This window comes from Myotis davidii, unplaced genomic scaffold, assembly GCF_000327345.1.
Source record: "Myotis davidii unplaced genomic scaffold, ASM32734v1 scaffold960, whole genome shotgun sequence".
Lineage (NCBI taxonomy): Eukaryota > Metazoa > Chordata > Mammalia > Chiroptera > Vespertilionidae > Myotis > Myotis davidii.
Genome location: NW_006293003.1, coordinates 1,198,664 through 1,222,257, shown reverse-complemented (window position 1 = coordinate 1,222,257; position 23,594 = coordinate 1,198,664). Strand labels below are relative to the sequence as shown.

The 23,594-nt window shown below is 39.4% G+C and overlaps 1 protein-coding gene across 1 annotated transcript in view; it reads left to right on the top strand.

Annotated features, from left to right (window-relative positions):
* TSPAN7 (tetraspanin 7) overlaps window positions 1-22,793 on the top strand; it is an 89,946-nt gene extending 67,153 nt beyond the window's left edge. The window contains exons 2-8 of the mRNA XM_006766568.1: window positions 5,061-5,249; window positions 8,881-8,955; window positions 9,868-9,963; window positions 11,370-11,525; window positions 15,731-15,814; window positions 21,512-21,587; window positions 21,854-22,793. Of these exons, the coding sequence (XP_006766631.1) occupies window positions 5,061-5,249; window positions 8,881-8,955; window positions 9,868-9,963; window positions 11,370-11,525; window positions 15,731-15,814; window positions 21,512-21,580 (669 nt within the window). The 3' untranslated portion in view covers window positions 21,581-21,587; window positions 21,854-22,793. The remainder of the gene's footprint in view (window positions 1-5,060; window positions 5,250-8,880; window positions 8,956-9,867; window positions 9,964-11,369; window positions 11,526-15,730; window positions 15,815-21,511; window positions 21,588-21,853) is intronic.
* The last annotated feature ends 801 nt before the right edge of the window (window positions 22,794-23,594 follow it).

The following is a 23,594-nucleotide window of genomic DNA, read 5'->3' as shown; positions in this document are numbered from 1 at the left end:
AGTCAGTAGGTCGTTATCTCCCGAGGGGTCCCAGACTGCGAGAGGTCACAGGCTGGGCTGAAGGACCCCCCCCTCCTCCCCGAGTGCACAAATTTTTGTACACCGGGCCTCTAGTTTAAATAATAAATATAATCTTAGTGGGCTGTACTGGGTTTATAAATAAAGAGTACCATGTCTGCTCATTGGCATACCTGGGATCAATGAACTGTGGTGGTATTCCCTTCCCCCCCATTAAGTCTTTAGAAGAGAAAGAAAGTCTCTTTCTTCTATGTCTCCTACTTTTCCTATTAGCAGCTACCTTCATAGATGTGTCCACTGTGTTCTGCATCTCCTCACTATCACCTGTCTTCCAGTGTTGTCCTCTCATATTCTAGCCTTAGCCCTTGTCATTACAACCATCCTCTGCTTTTGTTTCCTGAGATACACTGCTCCTTTAGCTGTCACTTCTGGCCTGAACCCTCATTTGCAGCTCTGATGAACTTCTAAATTCTGAACTCCAGCTTCTCATCCACAATTGCCATCTGAACATGTTATATGTGTCACCTCAAAACCAACAGAAAACAGGACCTGGAACAGAGAGGTTTCCTATTGGTTCTCAAATTCAGTTTTAACAGAATTTAAAACCCTCTTCTCTCACTTTTCTCAACTTCCCTATTCATATTTAATGATGCCACTGATCTCCCTACCGTGTATTGTGTGTTATCTTCCACACACATACACATAGACATAAAAATAAGGGAGAAAAAGATTGAATTGGCTAACATACTTACTTAGAAAGAAAAAGCTCAAAGCATATGTCTTGTTGCTCTTAAGATAGCAGTGTCATCATTTAAAAGGAAAGCTTGTTGTCATGCCAGTAAGCTAATGAATTTTTGGAAGTCTGTGTAAAACTATAACACATGACTAACTGTACATGTTCCCTTCCCTCACCCAGCAACCACTTGTCATCTTGGAAAGCTGGCAGAACAGTGGAGTTTGCGTCCAAAAATTAGTTAACTTTCTACTCCCACTGCTGATGGTTTGTCAGTCATAGGAAGAACCTCATAAACTTTCTTGTGCTTATTTGCCCAATGGTACATCTATCACTATATTTCAGAGTGAATAAATTTTAATAAATATGAAGCTTGAGGTTCATATTTATTGTTGAATGTTAGAGATGGGGGGAGCACTGAAAATCAGGTTTGCCTGCTTCCTGATCCTACAGAACAAGGAACTGAGGCCCAGAAAGTTTAGCTGATCTGTTCAAGGCCACATAGCTAATTTGTGACAAAACTACAACTGAAATCATGATATTCTAACCCCCAGCCATGAACTCTTCCATTCATCTGCCTTTTAAATATACTAGGTCTACTCTTGCCATTCATCTGGGCTGAGTTCTCAAGCCTGTGGAAAAGCCCCAGTAAATTCTGGTTCTTAGTCTATTTTAAAACATTAATCATTTACACAATTACTTTTTAATAAAATAAGTTGTAAATGTGACAAATTCACACTGTTATTCTGATGACACAAGTTTAATCAGAATGTCTGTGGTCTGTGAGCACAAATGGGCTCAAGTAAAATGCCTCTGGGCATCTGAGAAACATGAAAGTGCAGTATCCCTTGCTCCTTTGCTTGTACTTTTTTCCCCTCTCTCATGGCCTGGCAATTGTATTATAATATTCACCCCAAGTTGACCACCACTACCACCACCAGATATGGTTTTACTCACCTCAGGGTGTACTATAGTCCAACCTTTTTCTTCCTTGTCTATTGAACCCTTTCTTCTTTGTCCTTTACATTGTTGTTCTCCAGATTACAATGCTGACTCAGATTGGCTAGGTTTTCAGAGACTTTCAGAGGGTAGAGTAGGTGGTTGGATAGCATGAAACTTTCCCCCTTGTCAATCTACAATTGGTTGCTTATTCATTCATTCAACAGACATACTGGACATTGGCTATGTGCAAGATACACAGCTTCTGCTCTTAAGGGAATCACAGTATTAGATGTGCATGGGAGGGGGAATAGAGCACAGTATGACAAACAATGGAATACTACAGAATAAGGTTTGTTTAAGAAGGCTGGGACAAGTGTGTACAGTGTACCAAAAGAGTTTAAGATGTAGACAGGTAGTGATAGGAAGTGTAAAAACCTAGGTAATAGGATCATCAAGAGCAATGGCTGAGAAGCAATAAAGAATGGGAAGTGCACAGAGAACTACACTTTCCTGGAACAATGTAGAATGCACAAAGAGTCATGAAGGAGATGAGGCTGCAGAAGGCCTTACATATGTGGAGTTTGGGTTTTCAAACACAATTTGTCCATCAGGAATGTTTGAGTAGAAGACCAACATTTGAGGAGGCATTTTCTCTCTAGATTGGTCTTAGATTCTTAGCACGTAGGTACTTGGAGGGGCCTAGCTATCCCAGTCTTCATGTCATTCAGTGGAAGAGTTCCTTAGAGGATGATCAACTTGGTCAATGTCAAGATGTTGGATGGTTTTTCTCCCATGCAATATGGTGCCCACTGGCAGTCTTTAAGAGGCAACCTTGAGGTTTGCAAAAGAAAAAAAAGAAAGAATGAAAGGAGGGGCGATATTTGTGTAATTTACATTAAATGAATATTTAACAAGTTGATATTATAGACTTTGTACTTTACATGAGGAGAGATTTATTATACAAAGCAATGGTTACACTTGGAGAAATTATTTTTGGAAAGGAGAACAGGGATAAAAATGTTAATACTGTTTGCCTTTAAATCAGAATTTGTGTTAACTTTGACATACCACATATAATATTTGGTATGGTGGTAAGTGAATTTTATGAAATCTCTGGTCATAGAAATATATGATAATATCAGACTCAAATTTGGTCAGTAGTGTATACTTTCATTAAAACAATATCATTCTAATAATGACTGGTAATAATAATGTATGGACTGCAGCTGCTCAGTCTATGTCTGAAGTATTACTGAATCTTTAAGGACAGTCATGTGAAATTGCAAGTTTATGCATGAGACCTACATTCAGTCTAAATAAACAATGATTAGCTTAATCAAATTTTTGCTTTTGTTTAACACATTGTGATATTTACAGCTTTAGGCAGATAGTGCAGAGTGGGAAGTGAAGGAGAAAGTTTCTCATTTTTAACTTAACTCACAGTATTTACCTTATGGAGAAGTTTTGTAAGTATTTGGCATTTGATGGATTCTGTTTTATAAAATAGAGGTTCTAAGACCCAGAGAAATGAAATATATTTGTTTGTCAGTCTATATTAAGCATTTACTCTGTGCCTGGCACTGTGCTAAGAATTGAGTAATAAAAGACATCTTATGCACTGCCATTTCTACCTAATGTTCAATTCAGTATGTTCTTATTCCTAATAAGTGGAGAATTGAATGTTACATTTTAATTCTGGTAGGTGAAAAATCTTTTATGTTTCCACTTGGAGGAATATGGAAGAGGCTGTTCAAGGAAGGTACTTTCTGTAGTAACCACCAGGTGTCAGCAGAGGACATGAAACTCTTGGCAACATTTGAGATCTTGGTTGTCTTAACTCACTAAGGTCATTTCCCTTGGAACTTTTCAAAGGCAGTAGACCTCCACTGGGCCACTATCTCCCAAATAGTAGTGTCAGACATTTTTTCCTGAAGACTATATCACATCCATTCCTTTACCTTGTAAAAGTTGCATTAGTTCCTCAATCTTTTCATGATTTCAAGCTTTTAATTCTTTCATGGTTAATATTTCTACAAAGTAGAAAAACTATTGGGGGTAGGGGTAAGGGAGTATCACCAAATTCTTGTTTCTACTGAACCCTTCTCCCCAAATATGTGGAGCCCACTCTCACCTGATATGGGGAAAGGTGCAGGGTCTGTTCTTTTTCCTGCACGGAGAAACAATATGATGGTGGCGCTTGATGGCTCCAAATGGCATAAGGAGTTTTCAGAGTATACGGAGAGAGGCCTTGGCATCTTCACTGGCCCAGCTGTTTGGTTCCTCATGCAGCATGTATCTGGTGGCATTCACTTACAGATGTTATGGAACAGTGAACAGTGTATTGATCGACAGGGGAAATGTTGGTGAGGTGGGTATTGATTTGTATCATACTGGTTTTCTCCAGTTTCTCATCTGGCCTCCTCACTTGAGTGGTCAGGCTGGACAGGGAACTGAGGCATTTGGTATGGAGAAGGGCTACCTTGGACACCTAGGCTTTTTTTGCCCTCATAAGCTTTCAGAAGAGATAGCAGAGGGCTGTTAGTTTAAATAAGTTGCTAAGCTACTAATAAACCAAAGGAGAGGCCAGTTTTGGAGCTAGAGACACAGTCAACCATTGGCTTCAGTAGCTAAAGCTTCAGGGGATAGAGAGTGAGGCATAGCATGCAGCCCCAAGTCTATTTTCTGAAGTAAGGGCCCAATTGGTATAGGGTTCTAGAGTTTAGACATGCTGTAGGGATTTCTTTTGGCCTGATCAGTAGGGTTTGACACATTGCATTAAAGTTAATTCTAGGAGTTATTTGGATTCTTCTGTTGTTTAATATTGAATAAAGTAACATAAATAAGGTGGTGAATCAACATGGATTCAAAAATATTTTGAAAATTTTGCTTTTGTAGAGATTTTTGTGAAAATAGTGAAAGAAAATTACTTTGTTCCTTAAAACATGTGAAATGTCCTTAAAACACACTATGTATACACATACCCTTGAAGAGGGTGGCTGACATTACTATTGGGGTTATACCTAGCTCAGCATCAAGTTGTGGTGCTCAGACTAGACCTAGAAAGTCTCTGAGAACTATTAGGATATACTTCTTAAGCAGCTTAAAAAGTTCTTTATTGTTGGCTTCAGTTTGGATTAATGTAGTAACTGCATATGGGATTGTATAAGATCTAATTGTACAAAATCATTGTCTTTGCTGTATGATGGCATTAGTTAATGATCTTCAACCTTTTCTCATTACTTTAGGGAATCCTATAGCAATTACCAATTTGCTTATACAAACTGGAGTTGTCATATTCAGGCCACACTGATTGTCACCTCTCTCAGCAGCAGTCTTACACTCTCTTCTCCTGCCTTCCCATTTTCAGATCACTGGGGTGATCCTGCTGGCCGTTGGAGTCTGGGGAAAACTCACTCTGGGCACCTATATTTCCCTCATTGCTGAGAACTCCACAAATGCTCCCTATGTCCTCATTGGAACTGGCACTACTATCGTTGTTTTTGGCCTGTTTGGATGCTTTGCTACATGCCGTGGTAGCCCATGGATGTTGAAACTGGTGAGTATGTCACAATATCATACTGCTTTTTCAATTCCTTTTTGCAAAAATATCAATCACATGAAAGCAAAGTGGCCTTTCTTGAAGCCACAGATAAGACCTCAATATTCATTGATTCTAATTTTAGTCCAGACTCTTACATAATCCACCCTTTAATCCCTTAGAGGGAAAAACAGCCCCAAACACAGCCTGGCACAAAAAAACCAGTCCTGGTCCCCTGAGGTAGATGATGAGAAAACAGTGGCCAGCGGTTCTAATAGGCCATTCATATCCTTGTGGCAAGACGCCCTGTTCCAGTTTTGAATTCTGTCTTAGAAATCTTTTCAAGCATGTGATGTGCAGCTTTGGTGGTCAAGACAGCACCCCAAACATAAACAGTCTTTAGTCTCCAAGTTCCCACTGGAGAAATACTTTCTGTGTCCTTGAACTTGGCTGTTGATGCATGGGCACCCTCTTCTCGAAACCTTCACACCCTGGTTCTATGGGAGTTGAGCTAAGCCAGAGCTTCTCTACTCAACGGAGGGTTGATGCAGTGCCAACTATTGGCTACCAGGACCAGTGCTGGGTACCTTTACTGCAATAGGGCAGACAGAGCAGTGATGTTTCCCAAAGAATAAGGATAAGCTGTTAAAAGGTTTTACTGTGATACTTAATTTTTTAATAGAATAGTTGCCTAAGTCTCTACTTACTGTCCATGCTCCTCATTAGTAAAAGTTAATATTAAAGGCTTTTATAGATAAAAGGTAGCAAAGGCATGTCCTAACACTTGAGAGCTCATTAGCAAAGTGTCCACCAGTACTTTGTTGTTGGTGCTTCCTCATTTAGCTCTAGGTTGTAGTAGCATTTAATACCATGTAGTGATAGATGTGGGTGTAAAGGTAATTCACTCTAAAGGAACCACCTTCCAAAGTGGCACAGATCAGTGTCTTTGTTGACAACCTCATGGAAGCCATGGTTGATTTGGCCACTTTCTCTTCTGTAGACCGTGCAGAAGACATGCCCTGGCCACCACTGATTCTTTTGGGTTGGTGGCAAAACCATAGTGAAGCCATATTGAGGAACTTTTACTGCTTTCAGGTGTCACTCTATGCTTACACCCCAAGTTTTCCTTCTTGTATTTCTTATAAGCATTAGGATTTGTTTTAGTCTAGTATAGTAGTCCTCAACTTTGGATGCATGCTTAAATCAACTGGGAAGCAAGAGGAGAATTAACTTCAAATGCATAGTAAAGAAGGATTGCTAAATATTCATCTGTGTAAACAATAATGGAGGAGACCTGGTCATGAGACTTGACTGATTCTGACACTGTCTATGTGTTTAGTGACAAGGATGTATCCTCTTTAGACCTCATTTATGAAAGAATACTATTGGACTAAAAATCAATAAGGTTTCTTCCAGCTCAAATAGTATGAGTGAAGGAGGGGCATAAGAGAGGATACAGCAATGGAATAGTTATCTCTGGCCCCTTCTGAAGGTGGTGCCACACCATGCTACCATTTTCTTCTAACACTTGAGAACTTGTTAGCAGATAAGCCTTTTGGGGAGTACAAAAGGTTTTTATTTTTTTTTACCTTTAAAAAATTATCATGGAGTTCCTTTTGTCTGCCAGATGCTAGCATATGTGCATACTACATTTATTTCTCACCATCTCTGTGAATGAAGTATAGATTGTATTTCCATTACAGGATAGTCTTTGAGGTTAAACAACCTGCCAAGGTTCATACAGCTAATATCCAGTATAGAGAGCTGGTATTGGAACCCATAAATATCTCTTTCCAGAGCCAGGATAGTTTTTACTACAGTATTTTCATTTGGAGAAAATTTGAACCCTACCATCTGTATTTAGCACAAGCTCTTCCCAATAGACTTTAGCTAAGACCTTGTAAAGGAGAAGGAGATGTTCTCTGGAAGGTTCTGATAGCAGGGAACTTCCAAAAGATGGGATATTGCTAATCTTGCTGATGAGAGAGGAAGTAACTTGATTAAGTTTCAGTCTAGAATTTTACAGTCCTCATTTAACCTCATTAATTGCAAAACAACTGAAAATAACTATTTTCACTTTGTGGGGCCTAGGGAGGCTGCCTCTTTCCTAAGAGTTTCACCACAGAAAGGCTAGGGCTCAAACTTAGGAGGAGTTCTGGTGGAGTCTAGGCCTGGTATGAGAGTCTCCCTAGAGTAAAATGTGCTTCTAATTGCATTTTGTACCAAGTCAAGAGAGAGAAGCTGTTTATATAGGGCATTCTACTCATAACTGTGTGCTTCATATTTTAGTGGCTGTACTTCAAGTGTGTAGAGACTTTTGTTAATAATTCAAATGAAACTGGCATTTTAAGCCAGTATTTCTTCCTTTTAATATATGTGCCACTAGCTAAGAAAAATAATTTATGATCCTGTGTATATATGTATACTTTACAGGACATGTGTACACTTTACAAATAAGTCATAGGGCCATGTGCAGTCTATCTAAATTCCATGGCATCATCTAGGCTAGGGCCATTCCAAATATTGAGGGCTTTTATATAGTTTGAGATGAGAAGAAGCATATTGTAAGACATATGCCTTGTAGGAAAGGAATCAATTCTCTTTCCTTTCATCTGCTTTTCAAAGTCACAAAAATGGAAACCATTAATGTCTCGTAAGTACCATGTAATATCCCTGAAATTAGGCATGCACATGCACACACACAAAATCAACTTGGAAAGTACAGGAAGCATGAAATGGGAAAGAAGCACTAAGGGTTTTAGGTGCCTGCAAAAGTTGTTAGTAGTGTAGCATATTGGCTTTTTAAAAGACTATTCATTCCACGTACTGTGCAGAACAAGAAAGGTAGGTACGTAGCCTATTGGCCATTGTTGTATATGCTGCATTCGAGTATGACCACCATATTAAGGAAGGGAGGTCAACCTGTGCACATTCTGATTCTTCTGTAAGTATGGGAGGGATACAATTCCAAAGGGAGAAGTTTTGAAGCCATTTCCTGATTGGACAAAAGCAGGGTTGCGCCATGGCTGTGTTTGCCCATAGAAGGGCCTGTTGTATAGAAGAGAGGGCTGGTTCTTATATCTCCTGAAAGCAGATTCAACACCAGTGAGTGGAAGTTACAGGTAGGCAGACTGTGGCCAAGAGAAAGGAAGTCTTTCCAGCAGTTGAAACAGTTTGAAAACTAAATGAGCTACAGGGGGTGGGTGGGTAGAGCTGGGTTTGCAGATGCTAGATGAAGGTGCAGGCGGATGCTAAATGACCATAAAGAGGAAGGTGGTATGAAGGACTCCCAGACAGGGTGAAACTGTGTCCTGTGACTTCCAGAGTACTTTATAGCTCAAGGATTCTAACATTAAAAATAATGAATACCTTAAGTTGTACAAAGCCCTTTTAGATTTCTCTTGGTCAACCTGAGCTGATAGGCATGATACTAGTCCCAAAATGCTTCCTCCTATTAAACAGACATATTCTTATATTGGGGCTCATGTGGGTAAATCTGGAGAAGAGTATTTTTAAACTTTTCCTTAAACTTTGTCTAGGGAAAAGGAGGATTTGTCTAATTCTCCCTGACAAGAAGTAACCTACCCAAAAGAAGCACTCTTCCTAATATTGACATATTTGACTTTGTTCCTGCCCACTTGATTTTCAGTATGCCATGTTTCTGTCCTTGGTGTTCCTGGCTGAGCTCGTAGCTGGCATTTCAGGCTTTGTGTTTCGTCATGAGGTGAGTATACACAAAATGGATCACTCAGTTAAAGAGTCTTTGGGAGGAGGAAATTTGAAACCTCTTGAAATGTGTATAGGGCACATATAAGCTAGCTGGCATCTCCAGTGGTATTGCTATTTTCCAAATATCACATATTATGGACTAAAATACCAATAAATTTCTAAATGTACAATTTAACCAAACTCAAAAACTTAGTTGTTGATCCTCACTCTATTTCTTTATATAGTTATGAGTGCCCTGGTGCATGGATCCATGCACATTGAAAGGAAATTAATTAGAAGAAATATTTTAATATCACTATTTGCCCTTTCTCTATAATAGATATGCCAACCAAATTCACGATGGACAATGACAGATCAAAGCACATGTGTGCGATTGGCGCCAGCGAGAGCTTTATATGTATCATGCATGTGCGAGTCAACGTTTATTTTTAAATTGCCAGTGCGTGTCATATGTACTGGCCAGTCGGTCATTCGGATGGGCAGTCGGTCACTTAGCCATATATATATATAATAAAATTATTCTCCACCTTGTTTTAAAGCAGTGACCTTCAATATAGATTAAATACTCCTTTTAGGATAGCTACGTCAGCAAAGCACAAGTGTGTATCTATATAACGATTTCTGAGACTGTGAAAGCAAGCCAAACTAGTTGTGTCCCAAAGGCAAAGTGCTAGATTTCCCCAAAGCAGCCTGTGCTCTCTTCTCTTCTCCCCAGAGCTCCTTTGGGACACCCCTACCACTTGGGAGGTAAAATCTACATCCCAGTAATGAGGAGCCCTGCTGTTATGCCTGGTGCTGAGGGAAAAGGAAAAAAGATAGTCATAATCCCAAACCCCTACAGCTCTTTGTTTTTAATTTATATGTAAAATTTTAGATTTCTAAAGCTATTCATCCCTGTCTTCCATAGATTAAGGATACCTTCCTGAGGACTTACATGGATGCCATGCAGAATTACAATGGCAATGATGAGAGGAGCCAGGCAGTGGACCATGTGCAGCGCAGCGTAAGTTCCAGGGAAGGAGTTGGGGTCGGGAACTGCCTGTGAGGTGTGGCCTTACACTTGTGTGCTGCTGCTGTTTCCTGTTCTCAAACTTTTGATCCCATTCCATTTCCAAAGGTTAGGGGATTTGTCCAGGGTCCAGTTATCCAGGTAATTTCTGTCAAGAAGGCAGAAATCACTGGCTCTGTTTGTTTTTTATAAGTAAGGATTGTGAGGATTCCAAGGAAAGTAAGTTTGACCTTAAAATCTGAAGCCTTGGAAAGGAGGTAGGCAGTGAGTATATGACAGCCTTTCTTAGAGTTGGCTCCCAAAGGTTGGCATTCTGGAAGTGGTGTCTAGTCTGGGTGAAGAACTCGAGTAAACTACCTTCACAGGCTTTTGCAGCATACTGGGGATAGAGAGTGGACAAAGAAGAAACTGAGGGTCTGTCAGGTATATGAATGGCCCAGACAGCCTGGTGCTTTACAAAGGATATGAGGAAAATCGAAGTTTCCTGCCTACAGGCGCTCAGGAGGGCGGGTGCTGGTGCTGAAGCCTGATGCCCATGAGGATCACCTGGGAAGCTTTTTGGTATTAGGGTGTTTTTTATGTGCTTCAGAAGCATTTCAATTTTGGGGGGTAATTTATTTGATAAAATTTCAAACTTATCCAAAAAAAATTTGTAAGAGTAGTACAAAGAACTATACACCTTTTACCCAGATTCACTAATTAATTATATTTTACCCCATTGGCTTTAATATTCTCTGTGTTAGCAGTTGGCAAATCTTTTCTGTGAAGGGTCAACTAGTAACTATTTGAGGCTTTGAGGGCCATGCAGTCTCTGTCACAAGTACTCTGCCTCTGTAGCATGTAAACAAAGAGGCCTGGCTGTGTTCCAATAAAACTTGATTTATGAAACTAGGCAGCTGGTGGGCTATAGTTTAGCAGCACCAACTCTCTTTCTACCTCTATGTGCATCCCCCCCCCCCAAAAAAAAACAAAAAACAAAACAAAACACACACACCCATTTATTTACTTCTTAGTATAGATCCTTTGAAGATCTTTTTAAAATCATTTTTGCCTTGGCTTCCCCACAGCAGTACTGATTGAGTTGATCTATACACCTTTAACAGCACCCAGCTGACATAGGTGATTTTGATGCATAGCCAGACCACTGCTTTGATTTAAGGAGGTCATAAGAAAGCCAACACGACCCATCATTTAGAACTTTCTTCTTTGAGTTCAAATGGGCTTCCCAGTGAGAACAATTGTTAGTGGAGCTTCAGCTCATCTTTACTCACCAAAGCTATGCCTGTTGACTCAGAGGCTTGGCCCATGTTTCTCTTTTAAAAGTTACAGGGCGGTGAGTGAGGAGATCACACAGTCTTTGATCTGCCACACTTTGATTCTTTCTCTTTCTCTGTTAACAGCTGAGCTGCTGTGGTGTGCAGAACTATACCAACTGGAGCACCAGCCCCTACTTCACAGAGCATGGCATCCCCCCAAGTTGCTGCATGAATGACACCGATTGTAATCCCCAGGATCTGCACAATCTGACTGTGGCCTCCACCAAAGTTTACCAGAAGGTACTTGCTTCCTTTCAGTCCTGATGGGATCAGTGGTGAATGTTTGGGGAGGTCATTTTTGTTTTTGTAAGATTATGACAAGTAGGTAAGAAATGGTAGTCTAGGAAGGAGTCAAGAATCTGCCTTTGTGGTCCTTTATTGCCTAGAAGAGATACTTGAGGCTGCCCACTTCTAAGGAGAAAGCTGTGACTTAGTTCAGCTCCAAATTCCTCTCCCAGCAAGAATCTACCAGGCATGGTTAGGAAGGTTTAGCAAGTGGTTTTTGTTAAACCTGATGCTGATGTCAGACAGGGAATGCTGGCTTTCTTCTTTCTGGGTGTCTTTTTTCTGCTTAATATATCTACTAAACATGAAATCATTTACAGCTGGGTGTCAGTCCTTAGCAAGAAGGGGGGAGTAGAGTTGACAGACAGCATCTGTTTCTGCTAGGAGGGTGGCCTTTATTTTAGGGAGGTCGCTGTCATAGGAAAAGAAATAAACAACTCCAATCCAACTCACTGTCAACATCCTGACTCCAAAAGAAATTAGAGAGGAAAAAACTGGCTAAAAGATATTTGAAAGTTAGTATGTAGTGGAGTTGAGGAATATGAAATTTCAGTAGTCAGAAAAGGAATATCAATTCTTTATTCTGTTTACATAGAATATGTTAAAGACATGATACAAATGCATGTGAAGGCTCTCTATATTCTTAAATGTTTAGAGAAGTGCCAGATAGAAAATATAGTTTGGTAAACAAGAGGGAGAATAAAACCCTACTATTGAGTTTACTTGTGGTTATATGGCCATCAGGTAAATTTTCTTATCTTAGATAAAATTCTATTCTTTAAGGTCTTCGAAATTCTATGTGATCTGGGCCAACTAGTGAATAATTCATAGGAGATAGCGTTTTCTCAGGATCAGAATGTTAAGATATTGGTTTCTGTATTTTACCCATTTAATGTTGGTATTTGTTGCATAAATACTGCAAGGCATTGTTGCCATTCTAGAAGCTCGGTTTGTCATGCTGGACTTATGACTTTGCTATTGGATTGGGAAGGTAAGATGTTCAGTACTGACATCTGTTCCTACTGAAATTTTCTTATGAACCTAAAGTTTGAAGCCCATTTGCCTCTCATCAGTAAGGTAACTTCTGCTTTTTTTCATGGACATCCCCATTAAGCACTCATACATGTCAGTATGCTGCCATTTTATGAAATGCCACCTTACTTAGCACATGGTGGCTACTCTGATGTATAAAAGGCAAGATGAGCTTTGTTGCAGGGAGATATTGGTGTACCAGAGCCTCAGGAGGTCATTTGTAGAAGCAGCAACCTCAACCTTTGATAAAAGTATTTTTTATACCCAAACTTCCTCTTCTTTTGTGCAAGTTGAGGGTCTAGAAGTCCAGATCACAGGGTCTGGAGTCAGACTCCAGGTTAAATTCTGGCTCAGTCACTTGCTGGCCACGCAATGTTAATCAAGTTACTTAACGTTTCTCAATCTTGTTTCTCATCTGTACAATGGGGATAATAATAGTTCCTGCCCCTTAGGATTGATAGGAAGATTGAAGAAGATAAAGTATATAAAACATGGTGCCTGGCACAGAGTAAGGACACAGTAAATGCTAACTATAATATTAACTATTACCTGTAATATAAATGTCATGACAATGATGGTGAAATTTTTCTTCCATTAAAAATGCCGAAGCTAGTCCTCATAGGAAGGATCATATAAAGATGACTCTGGCTCTTATCTGACAGCCTGAGAAACCTACCCTGTACAAATAACTGAGAGAGAAGGAGCTGAGAGCAGTTAAGCAGGGTATCTATTGTTTTGTTTGGGAGACAGATTTTATTTTGATTCTGTTAGCAGGATCATGGCATGTCTGCAGGTTCAGTTGGCCAAAAGTATTGGCTGAGTTCCTCCTCCATAGGAATTCCTATATATTTTTTTTAAAAATATGTTTTTATTGATTTTAGAGAGAGAAGAAGGGAGAAGGAAAGAGAGAGAAACATTGATAAGTTGCCTCCTGCACACACCCTGCTGGGGGTAAAGCCTGCAACCCAGGCATGTGCCCTGACCAGGAATCAAACTATTGACCTCTCTATGAATGGGACAGTGTTCAACCAACTGAGTCACACCAGCCAGAAAAATCTTTGCCAAATTATTTTTCAGAGTAAAATAATAGCCCACCTCACTTCTCTCTAGTTATTTATTTATTTATTGGGTTTGTGTTTCCGTATTTTGAGCAGACCTAGTACCAGCGCTGATGTGAATTTCATTCCTCTACCGGACCATCGACAATCACTGTGGGGAGAAGATCCAATAATAATGGCTAGCATAGCAAAACAGTGTCTTAACTACTATCATTTGGGAAATGGTTAGAATATTCACCACCCTTCTCATTTTGAATTCTTCCTAATCAAAACTGCTCTCCCTTCCACTGTCTTTTGAAAAATAGTGTGATATATAGTTTCACTAGTAAAAATGAAATTAGCAAGCAAGCCTCTACTATAAAGAGATTATAAAATTTCAAACTCCTCACGGCAATAATGTATTTCCTTTCCCACCCCTGCCCTGGCCTTCAAATTTATGTCAGGTAACTAAGGAATATAGTTTGTCCATTGCATTAAAAACATGTGTCAAAGCACTGCTGCTAAGTCAATGCATCGTTTTCTCTGCAAACAGACTGTGAATACATAAAATATCACTTATTAGAAGACACAGCCTTGGCAGAATTTTTACAGGCTATGAAAAATGTTAAATGGTTAAATTTTGAATTAAAAAATGGGAGACACTGTTCTTCGTTGTTTTTTTTTTTTACATGTCATGACAATTTAGTGTGCCTTTCCTGATAAACAAGAGTCCCTTTTACTCTGTTTTGAAATTAATATCTTGATTTTTACAGACTTTATACATTTCAATTGAAGCTCTTTTACAGAAAACAAGAAAATGACCAAGTCTTCCAAAAAGCTGAATATGTCAGAAGTCTACGTTGATTTGGCTCAGTTTCAAATGAATACACCTATAAATTCATTCTTGTTTTTCATTCTCTCTCCCTCCTTTCTCACTCCCTCCCTCTAACTTTCTCCTCCTCTCCCTCCCTGCTGTTTAACCTGTGAGGCTTTTAACAGGAAGAGTGAGTTTTTGCCTCTGCATTATGGGTGATATACATTTGGTGTCTCCCATCTGTATTAGATTGATAAAATGTAATCCAGTATGTTCAAGGAAATTTCCCTTCATTTTATGGGTAAAGATGTTGTCATCACAAAGGAAACATGACTTGTTCAAGGGCATATAGTAAATTTGTGGGAAAGACTCTAGAACTTAGGTTTTCCCCATTTTTTAAAAAACAAACATAATAGTCTCTTTTGGAAGAATCCTAAAATGCCATAAAGTAGGCAGGCATTCAAACACCTCTCTCTGACCAGATGATTTCACTTTATCCAAAATTTTTCCATTTGTTGTTAAAATGCTTTTAACTATGATTATGATTCTTCCTGTTCAAGGATGTGAAATGCCTTTTCATCTATTCGTTTACTTCTGTGTCTATAGTGTTTGCTTCATAGGTCTTACAGATTCATTGCTAAATTTAATTCTACTACTGAAATATTTGCCAATGAATATATAGTTAACCCTTGAACAACAGGGGTTTAACTAATTGCACGGTCTGCATATACACTGATTTTTGCCCCCAGTAAACACCTGCACTATTTTCAACCATGGTTGGGAGTCCGTGGATACAGAGGGCCAATTGTATGCATTGATCTAAGCCATTTTATGTAGGGGACTTGAGCACCCTGGGATTGTGGTGTCTGCAGGGATTCCTGGAACCAAAACCCCTGAGAATACTAAGGATCAATTTAAGTTTTGGGGGAGTCAAAGTTATATATGGATTTTTATGCAGGGGTTGGCACCCCAAGCACTGTGTTGTTCAAGGGTCAACACTATATATATTGGATTTACTTTAAAATAACTCAGCCAAGGGACGAGAGATTTAAATGAAAAAAGATTAGTCATATGTTAATTGTGATGTTAGAGAAAGGTTCACTTGGGGGCTTGTACTACTCTGTATATTTTTTTTGTATGTTTGAAATTTTTCATTAGTTTTTTTTTTAAGTATAAAAAGAATGTTGGTAAGTTCCGAGGGTGAATTACAAACTTTAACACAGTCCACTCTGGCCTGGGTAAAACATGCCTCTGAGACGGTCTCTCTCTGTTTCCAGGGTTGTTATGATCTGGTGACCAGTTTCATGGAGACTAACATGGGAATCATTGCTGGAGTGGCTTTTGGAATTGCATTCTCCCAGGTAGCCTACATAATTGTGTGATCCCATCAAGCCTTTCCCCTGTCTCCTGCTCTCCTTTCCCTCCCTGGTCTCCATACTCTGCCTGCCTCACTGTGTCTTGGGAAAGGCTGATAGATGGGGTCAGAGCTCCATGCTCATTAGTCCTTAGGTCATCTGTTTATTGATTTTCCTTTTTCAACCTAAATGAAGTTTTGCCATCAAGGGAATATTGGTTACAGTTCAATTAATGACTAGCTCCAGAAAAACAACTTGCTTCTTCTGTAGGTCAAATGGAGGTTAACTGAACAAAATGCTGGCTTAATTGGAGCATAAACAACTCCAAACATCAAATGGCTTATCTGGATTGGGGAGAAGCCTTTTTTTTCCTGCTTGACCTATCACTTTTCTGTTCTTAATTCCTATAGATTATGCATGAGGTCTCTCCCTTTAAAGAAAATCTAAATTTAGCCAACTTCATTTTGTGATCATTATTTTAATCTCTAGGTTTGACTATTATTTCTAAAGAGGGAACCAAATTTCTGTATATTACATTTTATATTCCTTTATCTCTACCCAGCCTCTAAAAAACAGTGCGAGAGGTAATTATGCAAACTAAGGATGGAACAAGATTAAGCTAACCAGGCAGTATACTGTCCCACAAGCTTCTGATCTCCTGGCTGAATAATATACTGTTGCTATAATATTACTGTGGGTAGAAGGATTGGCATATATACTTAAATAAAACCTTTATGTTTTCCTTAGAATTTTTTTAGACCAATAGATCATTTTTCCAACAAAGTCTAATTATTGTTATCTCAGTAATGTGTCCACAGCTCTAATTTCACCTGCCTGAATTCTATATTGGCTCTCTCAAACTGTAATTACTTTCCCTCCACCCCTCTGTACTTTCCTTCCTGCTAAGGAGAACAGATGCACTTTGATCTTATTTAAGTCTAAAACTTTTTATTACAATATGACATATGCAGAAAAGTGCATAACTTAAAAGTATACAGTTTAATAAATTATCACAAGATGAACATATTCGTGTGACTGTCAGATCCAGGAATTGAACATTAGCCTGATAGTTTTTGAAAATAGAGGGCTTTGCTTTAGATAAGTCAAAAAGTTTTGTTTCAAGCAGATTCAAAAAACCTGCATGATGTTTCATTTCACAAGAACATGTGGACTCAGCCAATAGGAGTGTGTCATTCTTGTGACAGTCCCAAAATTCATTGACCATTGGTTTGCTTTTTGAAACCCATGAAGTAAGTTAAATCTCAGTACACCCACACAGAGACAAACTGAAGTGGTGTCACAACAAGGCCAATTAACTCAGTCTCCAGAGACATTTCAGAGGAAGTTGTTGCCCTGAACTTTCTTCTGGTTGCTATCATATTTCAGTAATAACATCTCAGTAACATATCTGTAATGGCCAAAGGGGCATTTTAGAGGATCCCAGACCACATGTTTGATGCAGATGTATGGGATGCACTTGACAGCTTGCACATAGTTTACTTTCCACATGTATGTGCAGTGTCAGGTTCATACCCACCTACAGGACAGACTTATTCTGGGCATTTGAGGAGAACTGTCCCTTTGGAGGTAGGAAAATGCTGAAGTCCCCACTAATGGCTATCCTAGAACCATTAAGGGACATGATGCCTGTAGTCTGCACGGGGAGAAGAGAGCCTCAAAGAGCCTGGAATCTCATGTATGAAACATCATCCAAGAATATACGCATGTGGCCATGAGGAAGTGAAGTGGCAATCCTATTTTCATTAGCGAGGTGACTCAAGTCATAAAGAACCTGATTTGTACTTAGACAAGTGGTTACCTGGCCTGCTGAGCATTAATCTCTCTGTACTACCTTGAAGAAATCACTTATGTGGAATTGGTGAGTTTTCTCTGTGGCCCTATAAGGCAGTAAGAGAGGGGATTTGGCTCCAAGGAACCCCAAAACAGACACTCTCTGTAGAGAGTTTAGGTCTCATGAGGTATCACATAGTTGTTGGGATGAGAGAACAAAAAACACAAAGCCCAGTGACTTTGCAAAGTCAGTACCAATCATTCGCATGGCCAGGCAGACGCAGTGGGGAAGAGACCTGAGTCTTGTTATGCTCAGCTTGCACCGGGGAGAGGAATAGCTATGGCTGTCTTTTATTAGCCAGATGTGCTAGAAACTGCAGCTTTTAGTGGTGCTAACAGCCTCAAGGTTCCTGTAAGATGAAGTGGAATTCCAGATCCCAGTAGATCTAGGCCCTCTTTGGGACCATGGTGGCCACTTACCAGCTGTACTGATTCTGGTCAATGACCTAGAACCAAACCTTTAGCCACATACGTTCAAAAATTGTAGGACACATGTCACAGTAAAATTTAGAAAATGTTAGCCTATCTCTTACTAGTAGCTTTAGTATAATAAAGTGAGCTCTACTGAGTAGAGGCTGCAGACAGACCAAAGTATATAGGAAAGAACAGAGCTCTCTTTCTCTTTTCACCTTTCCTCACCTGCCCTCCTCCTCCTCCTTGTCCTTTTCCTCACCTGCTCTTGTGACCTCCACGCTATCTGTTGGAACAAACTGGATTTGTACATCTGTTGTCTCAGAAATTAAAGATGGTATAAAGTAAAAAGAAAACTAAGCTGTCTAGCCTTTTAATAGAATGTTCAAGAACTCTGGCCCTGTTAGTTAATTTAAAGCAGGCCTTTTATACTTCTCTCCACAAATTCCTACTGCCTTTGCCCTCTCAAGGAAAAACCCATTTGTCTGGAATTAATATGCAGGTCCTGCTGCCCTATAGATTTATAGCAAGAGGTTGAGTGTGTTTTGATAGGGTTTGAATGTCTTGCTTGAGATTGGGCATCTACTGTAGATCCAGTTTTACAATTCTGACCTCAGCACCTGGTCTGCTCTATTAAGCATTTAGGCCAGATTTCACCCTTGTTCTTGCCTCAGGTAGCACCTAAAGGGAACTTATTCTGTGCTTTTATAATAAAAGGGTTTGAATCTGTGGAATTGGAAGGAAAAAGGTACTCATAAAAAAAATAGATCCTCCTCCTACCCATCCATCCCCTGACCTTCACCACTGTAGAGCCTCCCCCAGAGCTCACAGGCTTCTGGGATGATTCATTATTGGCTGGGAATTTTTTTTTCTGGGACTTGTTTACCTTTTCTAAGTAGAGGGCAGGACAAAGCTGTTGATAGCCGTCATAAGACATAGCCCCTAAAAAGGCTAACAGAACTATTTACTCATTCCCTTAGTATTTTCAGGGCCTCAGATGGTCCCTAACAACATTTATACAATTTTATTTCTAGCTAGATTCCTTGGCATTTTCCTAAAGTCATGAAAGTTTTACTTAGTTTCCCAGTTAAATCATTAAAATAAAATCTCCACAGGCATTATAAGGATCTAAATTTTTCATCTATTGCTTGTCACTTTCTTGTTAAGAAAGTTGCCTTTATAGCTCTGTGATGGCAGAGGAAGACACCCTTACCCTGTTGCCTTTGACATCTCTTGTCTTTGCTGACAGGCCCTACAACTCTCTTAGCCTCTCTTCCTCTTCTCTGGTTTCTCAGTTGTTGAAGCAGTAGAACCACCCTAAGGTTTTTAACAATTCAAAAGAAAATAGAATACATACTGACAAGGCAGATAATAGTAAAATTGTTACTTCAAAAAATTAGATGGGTACTAAGTACAAAGTCTTAGTCAATCAAATATAAGCTGATCTATAACTGCCTAAACTATATAGGATTAGGCATTTCACCAGCCACAGGCAGGGTGAATGGTAGCTCTGAGGTCTCTGTCCTGAGGAGTTTTCAGCATAACAAACTCTTCAGGAGAACAGAGTTCAGGTGTTGCCTTGACCAAGAATGGGACCCAGTTTGGTCGCAGGTGTTACACCTGTAAGAAAAGGGTGACTAAATGGACTAAATGACTAGTTCTCTCACCTGCAATGCTTGTTAAGCCATCAATTGCTAGGCCCTACTCACCCACAGTGTCTGATCCAGTGGGCCTGGAGTGGGGCCCGAGAATTAGCATTTCTAACATGGCCCTAGGTCAGTGGTTCACAACCTTCTGGCCCTTTAAATACAGTTCCTCGTGTTGTGACCGAACCATAAAATTATTTTCGTTGCTACTTCATAACTGTAATGTTACTACTGTTGTGAATCGTAATGTAAATATCTGATATGCAGGATGGTCTTAGGCGACCCCTGTGAAAGGGTCGTTCGACCGCCAAAGGGGACGCGACCCACAGGTTGAGAACTGCTGCCCTAGGTGATGTTGATGCTGCAGGTCTTAAGGCCACACTTGGAAAGACACTGTTCCCAATTTTCTCTAAAAGTCATTCCCAACTCTGATCCAATAAAATATGGCAAATTGCTTAACATGCAGTGGTTCTCAGCCTTCCTAATGCTGCGACCCTTTAATATAGTTCTTCATGTTGTGGTGACCCCCAACCATAAAATTATTTTCGTTGCTACTTCATAACTGTAATTTTGCTACTGTTATGAATCATAATGTAAATATCTGATATGCTATATGTGTTTTCCGATGGTCGCGACCCACAGGTTGAGAACCACTGGCTTAAGGAGAAGGGACTCAATTTGGCTAAGAGAGGCTGCAGGCCTCTAAATTAAAGTGTACATTTGGGCTACTGTGTAAAGCATGCTAATCCTCCAGAGTCAAGAAAGAGATTTTGGTTTCCAGTGAGCTGAACAGATGTGCTTAAGGATGTCTTCATAGTGTCACAACAGCTTTTATCAAATCCATCTATGCTACAGTTTAAGACAAGGCACAAACACAGGTAGATGATTGAGGTCTTCTAAGGAGGTAGAGGTATGCTGATATTGGTTATTCAGGTGGCCCTTGGATGTAGATGGGCTTATTTATGCCTAAGATATCTACATGGTTGAGAGACAAAGAGAAATTAAAGCCCTCCTTTCCTATTTCTCCTTCACCCCCATCCCCCAGCCTCTAACAAGCCATGACTTTATTACTTCTTCATTGGCAAACTCATCTGGTCAAGAATAGCATCTCATTGTCTCGAGTAAAGAACTATTATGGCTGGGGTATCAGCCAACTACGTTAAAATATCTTCCAATGCATGTGCTTATGGTTTTGAATTTAATTTGGGCATTAAAGGATATCCCTCACTAATTCTGTGGTACTTAATTTTTTCCATTACACTTATAACATATGAACACATTTTAATACTACTTATATGTCAGAAGTTGTTTTTATTTATTTTTAAATTATTTTTATTGATTTTAGAGAGAAAGAGAGAGGGAGAGAGAGATAGAAACATCAATGATGATAGAAAATCATTTATCAGCTGCCTCCTGCATGCCCCTTATTGGGGATTGAACCTACAATCCAGGCATGTGCCCTTGACCTGAATCGAATCTGGGACCCTTAAGTGTGCAGGCCTATGCTCTATCTACTGAGCCAAACCAGCTGGGACTCAAAAGTTGCTTTTAAATGGCCAGAGTGAACTAAAACCTGTGGCCAGTTCAAGAACCTCTAGTTATCCTCTACCAGCAATTAGACACTCTAAGTCTTAGGTCCCACAGATGAAATCAGGTTTGATTAGTTTCTTTAGTGCCCTTTCCCCATTCATGTACAAAAGCACTCAGTTGTCTAAAATATATTTGGGGGGATGTCAAAGCATGGTGTCGTTCAGTGGCTTAAGATTCCTGTTCTCATTTTTCCTCCTGGCAATAGCTGATTGGCATGCTGCTGGCCTGCTGTCTGTCCCGGTTCATCACGGCCAACCAATATGAGATGGTATAAGGAGAAGGTGAGTGGCAGTGGGGAGTGTTTAATTTTGGGTTTCTCCCTTTGGGGCACATACTACCTTTCAAAACAGAAGGGTACTATCCAGCCACTTAAATACTTGATCTTGGTGGCACTGGTCCATCTGACAAAACCTCATTTCTGTAGTGCTAGGAAGGAGATGTGATCAACACTATTGTGGAAAATGTATCAATACTCTTTTCAGATTGTTATCTTATTTTAAGTCCTTATTAATGATGAGTCACTCACATGTTTTAATCTCTCTCTTAGTCTTTCAAGAACGACGGAATAAGAGACCCGATTTAATAAAGGAACTGCAACAATCCTTGAAAGACTTCTAAAAGAATGTTAGAGCACAGTACATATTACACTTGCCCTATTCCCCCTAACTCCATACCCTGTGTGCAACTGATACTCCCACACAGTCTCTACCCTGCCTTTCAACCTAAACCTAGTGTTCCATTTTGTGAAGCCCTTTTGTGCCAGAGTATAGCCAGATTCCCTGTATATAGTCCTAGTGGAGCCCACCCAAGGCTCCTTCATCTGTACTTGGTCCAACTGCAACTCATCATAGGTGACTGGTTATCACACCATCACTGGCCGCCTGGGCCCTGCATGTTTTTGGGAGGCTCCTGTTAACTCTTCATTAAGATTGATAAATGTCACACCCCTTGATATAGATAAACAGCTACCTGTTCTTTTGGCTTAATTTCCTATAATTTGGTCATCCCTTTACTAAGGCTCTTTCCTACCTTCTCCAGGCTGCCTAGAACATGTAAAAAGATACATCAGTAATTGTTTATGAGGAGGAAAAAGCATGAAGGAAATTGTTGAGCTTTAGGTGGTCTCCATTGCTCATTATTATTACATGTGTGGGTATGTATAGACAGTTTAGTGCACCTATACCTGTCACTTGAAACCTGTATTAAAAAGTTGAATTGTTGCTTCACATGAAGGAAATAATACTACTTCTGTTTTTCTCCAATTAATTGCTATTGTGTTATTTTACTTCTTTCTGTACTTCCTTTGCATTGATATTACAGACATTGAGGACATCATCAAGTCAATTGAAAAATGAGTGTGAAGGGGGAACAAATGTCAAAATATTTTTAAAAGATCTTTAAAAATAATGCCTCTAGCATGCCAACAAGAATGCATTGATATTGTGAACATTTGTGATACATGTATTAATAAATAGAGTCACTACAAATTACTGTGTTCTGGTTTTGTTCTTTGGTTAGTACAGAAATTTTAAACACATATTTCTATTCCATCTTGTTACACACTGACACACCCCTCTATAAATGCTCCCATCAATCTTACCACACCAAAATAGCATCAGGCAGTGTAAAAGTTGAAGAATTAGATTTTTTTTAAATGGGAATTTTAGAAATTTATATCACTTACCATGGATAAATTATATCACTTAACAGGATAAATTGTCGACTACAAAAATAGAACTTTCAGCAGAGTTTTTAAAAGTCTGAATGTCTTTGTTTAAGAAATGGAAATGAGCATTTATTCTTTCTTTCATCATTTCTAATGAGCATGTATTCTTTCTTTCATCTCTGGATTGAATGCACTTAATCTAGAGGAGAGATGACATCACACAACACCATTTAGTGGTCCCAATACCCTGTTTGTATTGAAGTATGAAATTCTTACACTTGATTGAATGCATTTTAACAATAGGTACAATATATATTATCTATGATCTATTTTTCCTTCTTAATGAATCATTCTTTTAAAAAGCTAGTAAAACATATGTTGATCTGTTTTCCAAATAAGTGGATCTAAAAAGTCCACCCCCCGGCCCTGCAGAACAACCTGTAATTAGTATGGAGATTCCAGTATAGTTATATACATTTATTAGCCTGAACTTTGCATTGGGTAAACCAGTGGTTCTCAACCTTCTGGCCCTTTAAATACAGTTCCTCATGTTGTGACCCAACCATAAAATTATTTTCGTTGCTACTTCATAACTGTAATGTTGCTATTGTTATGAATCATC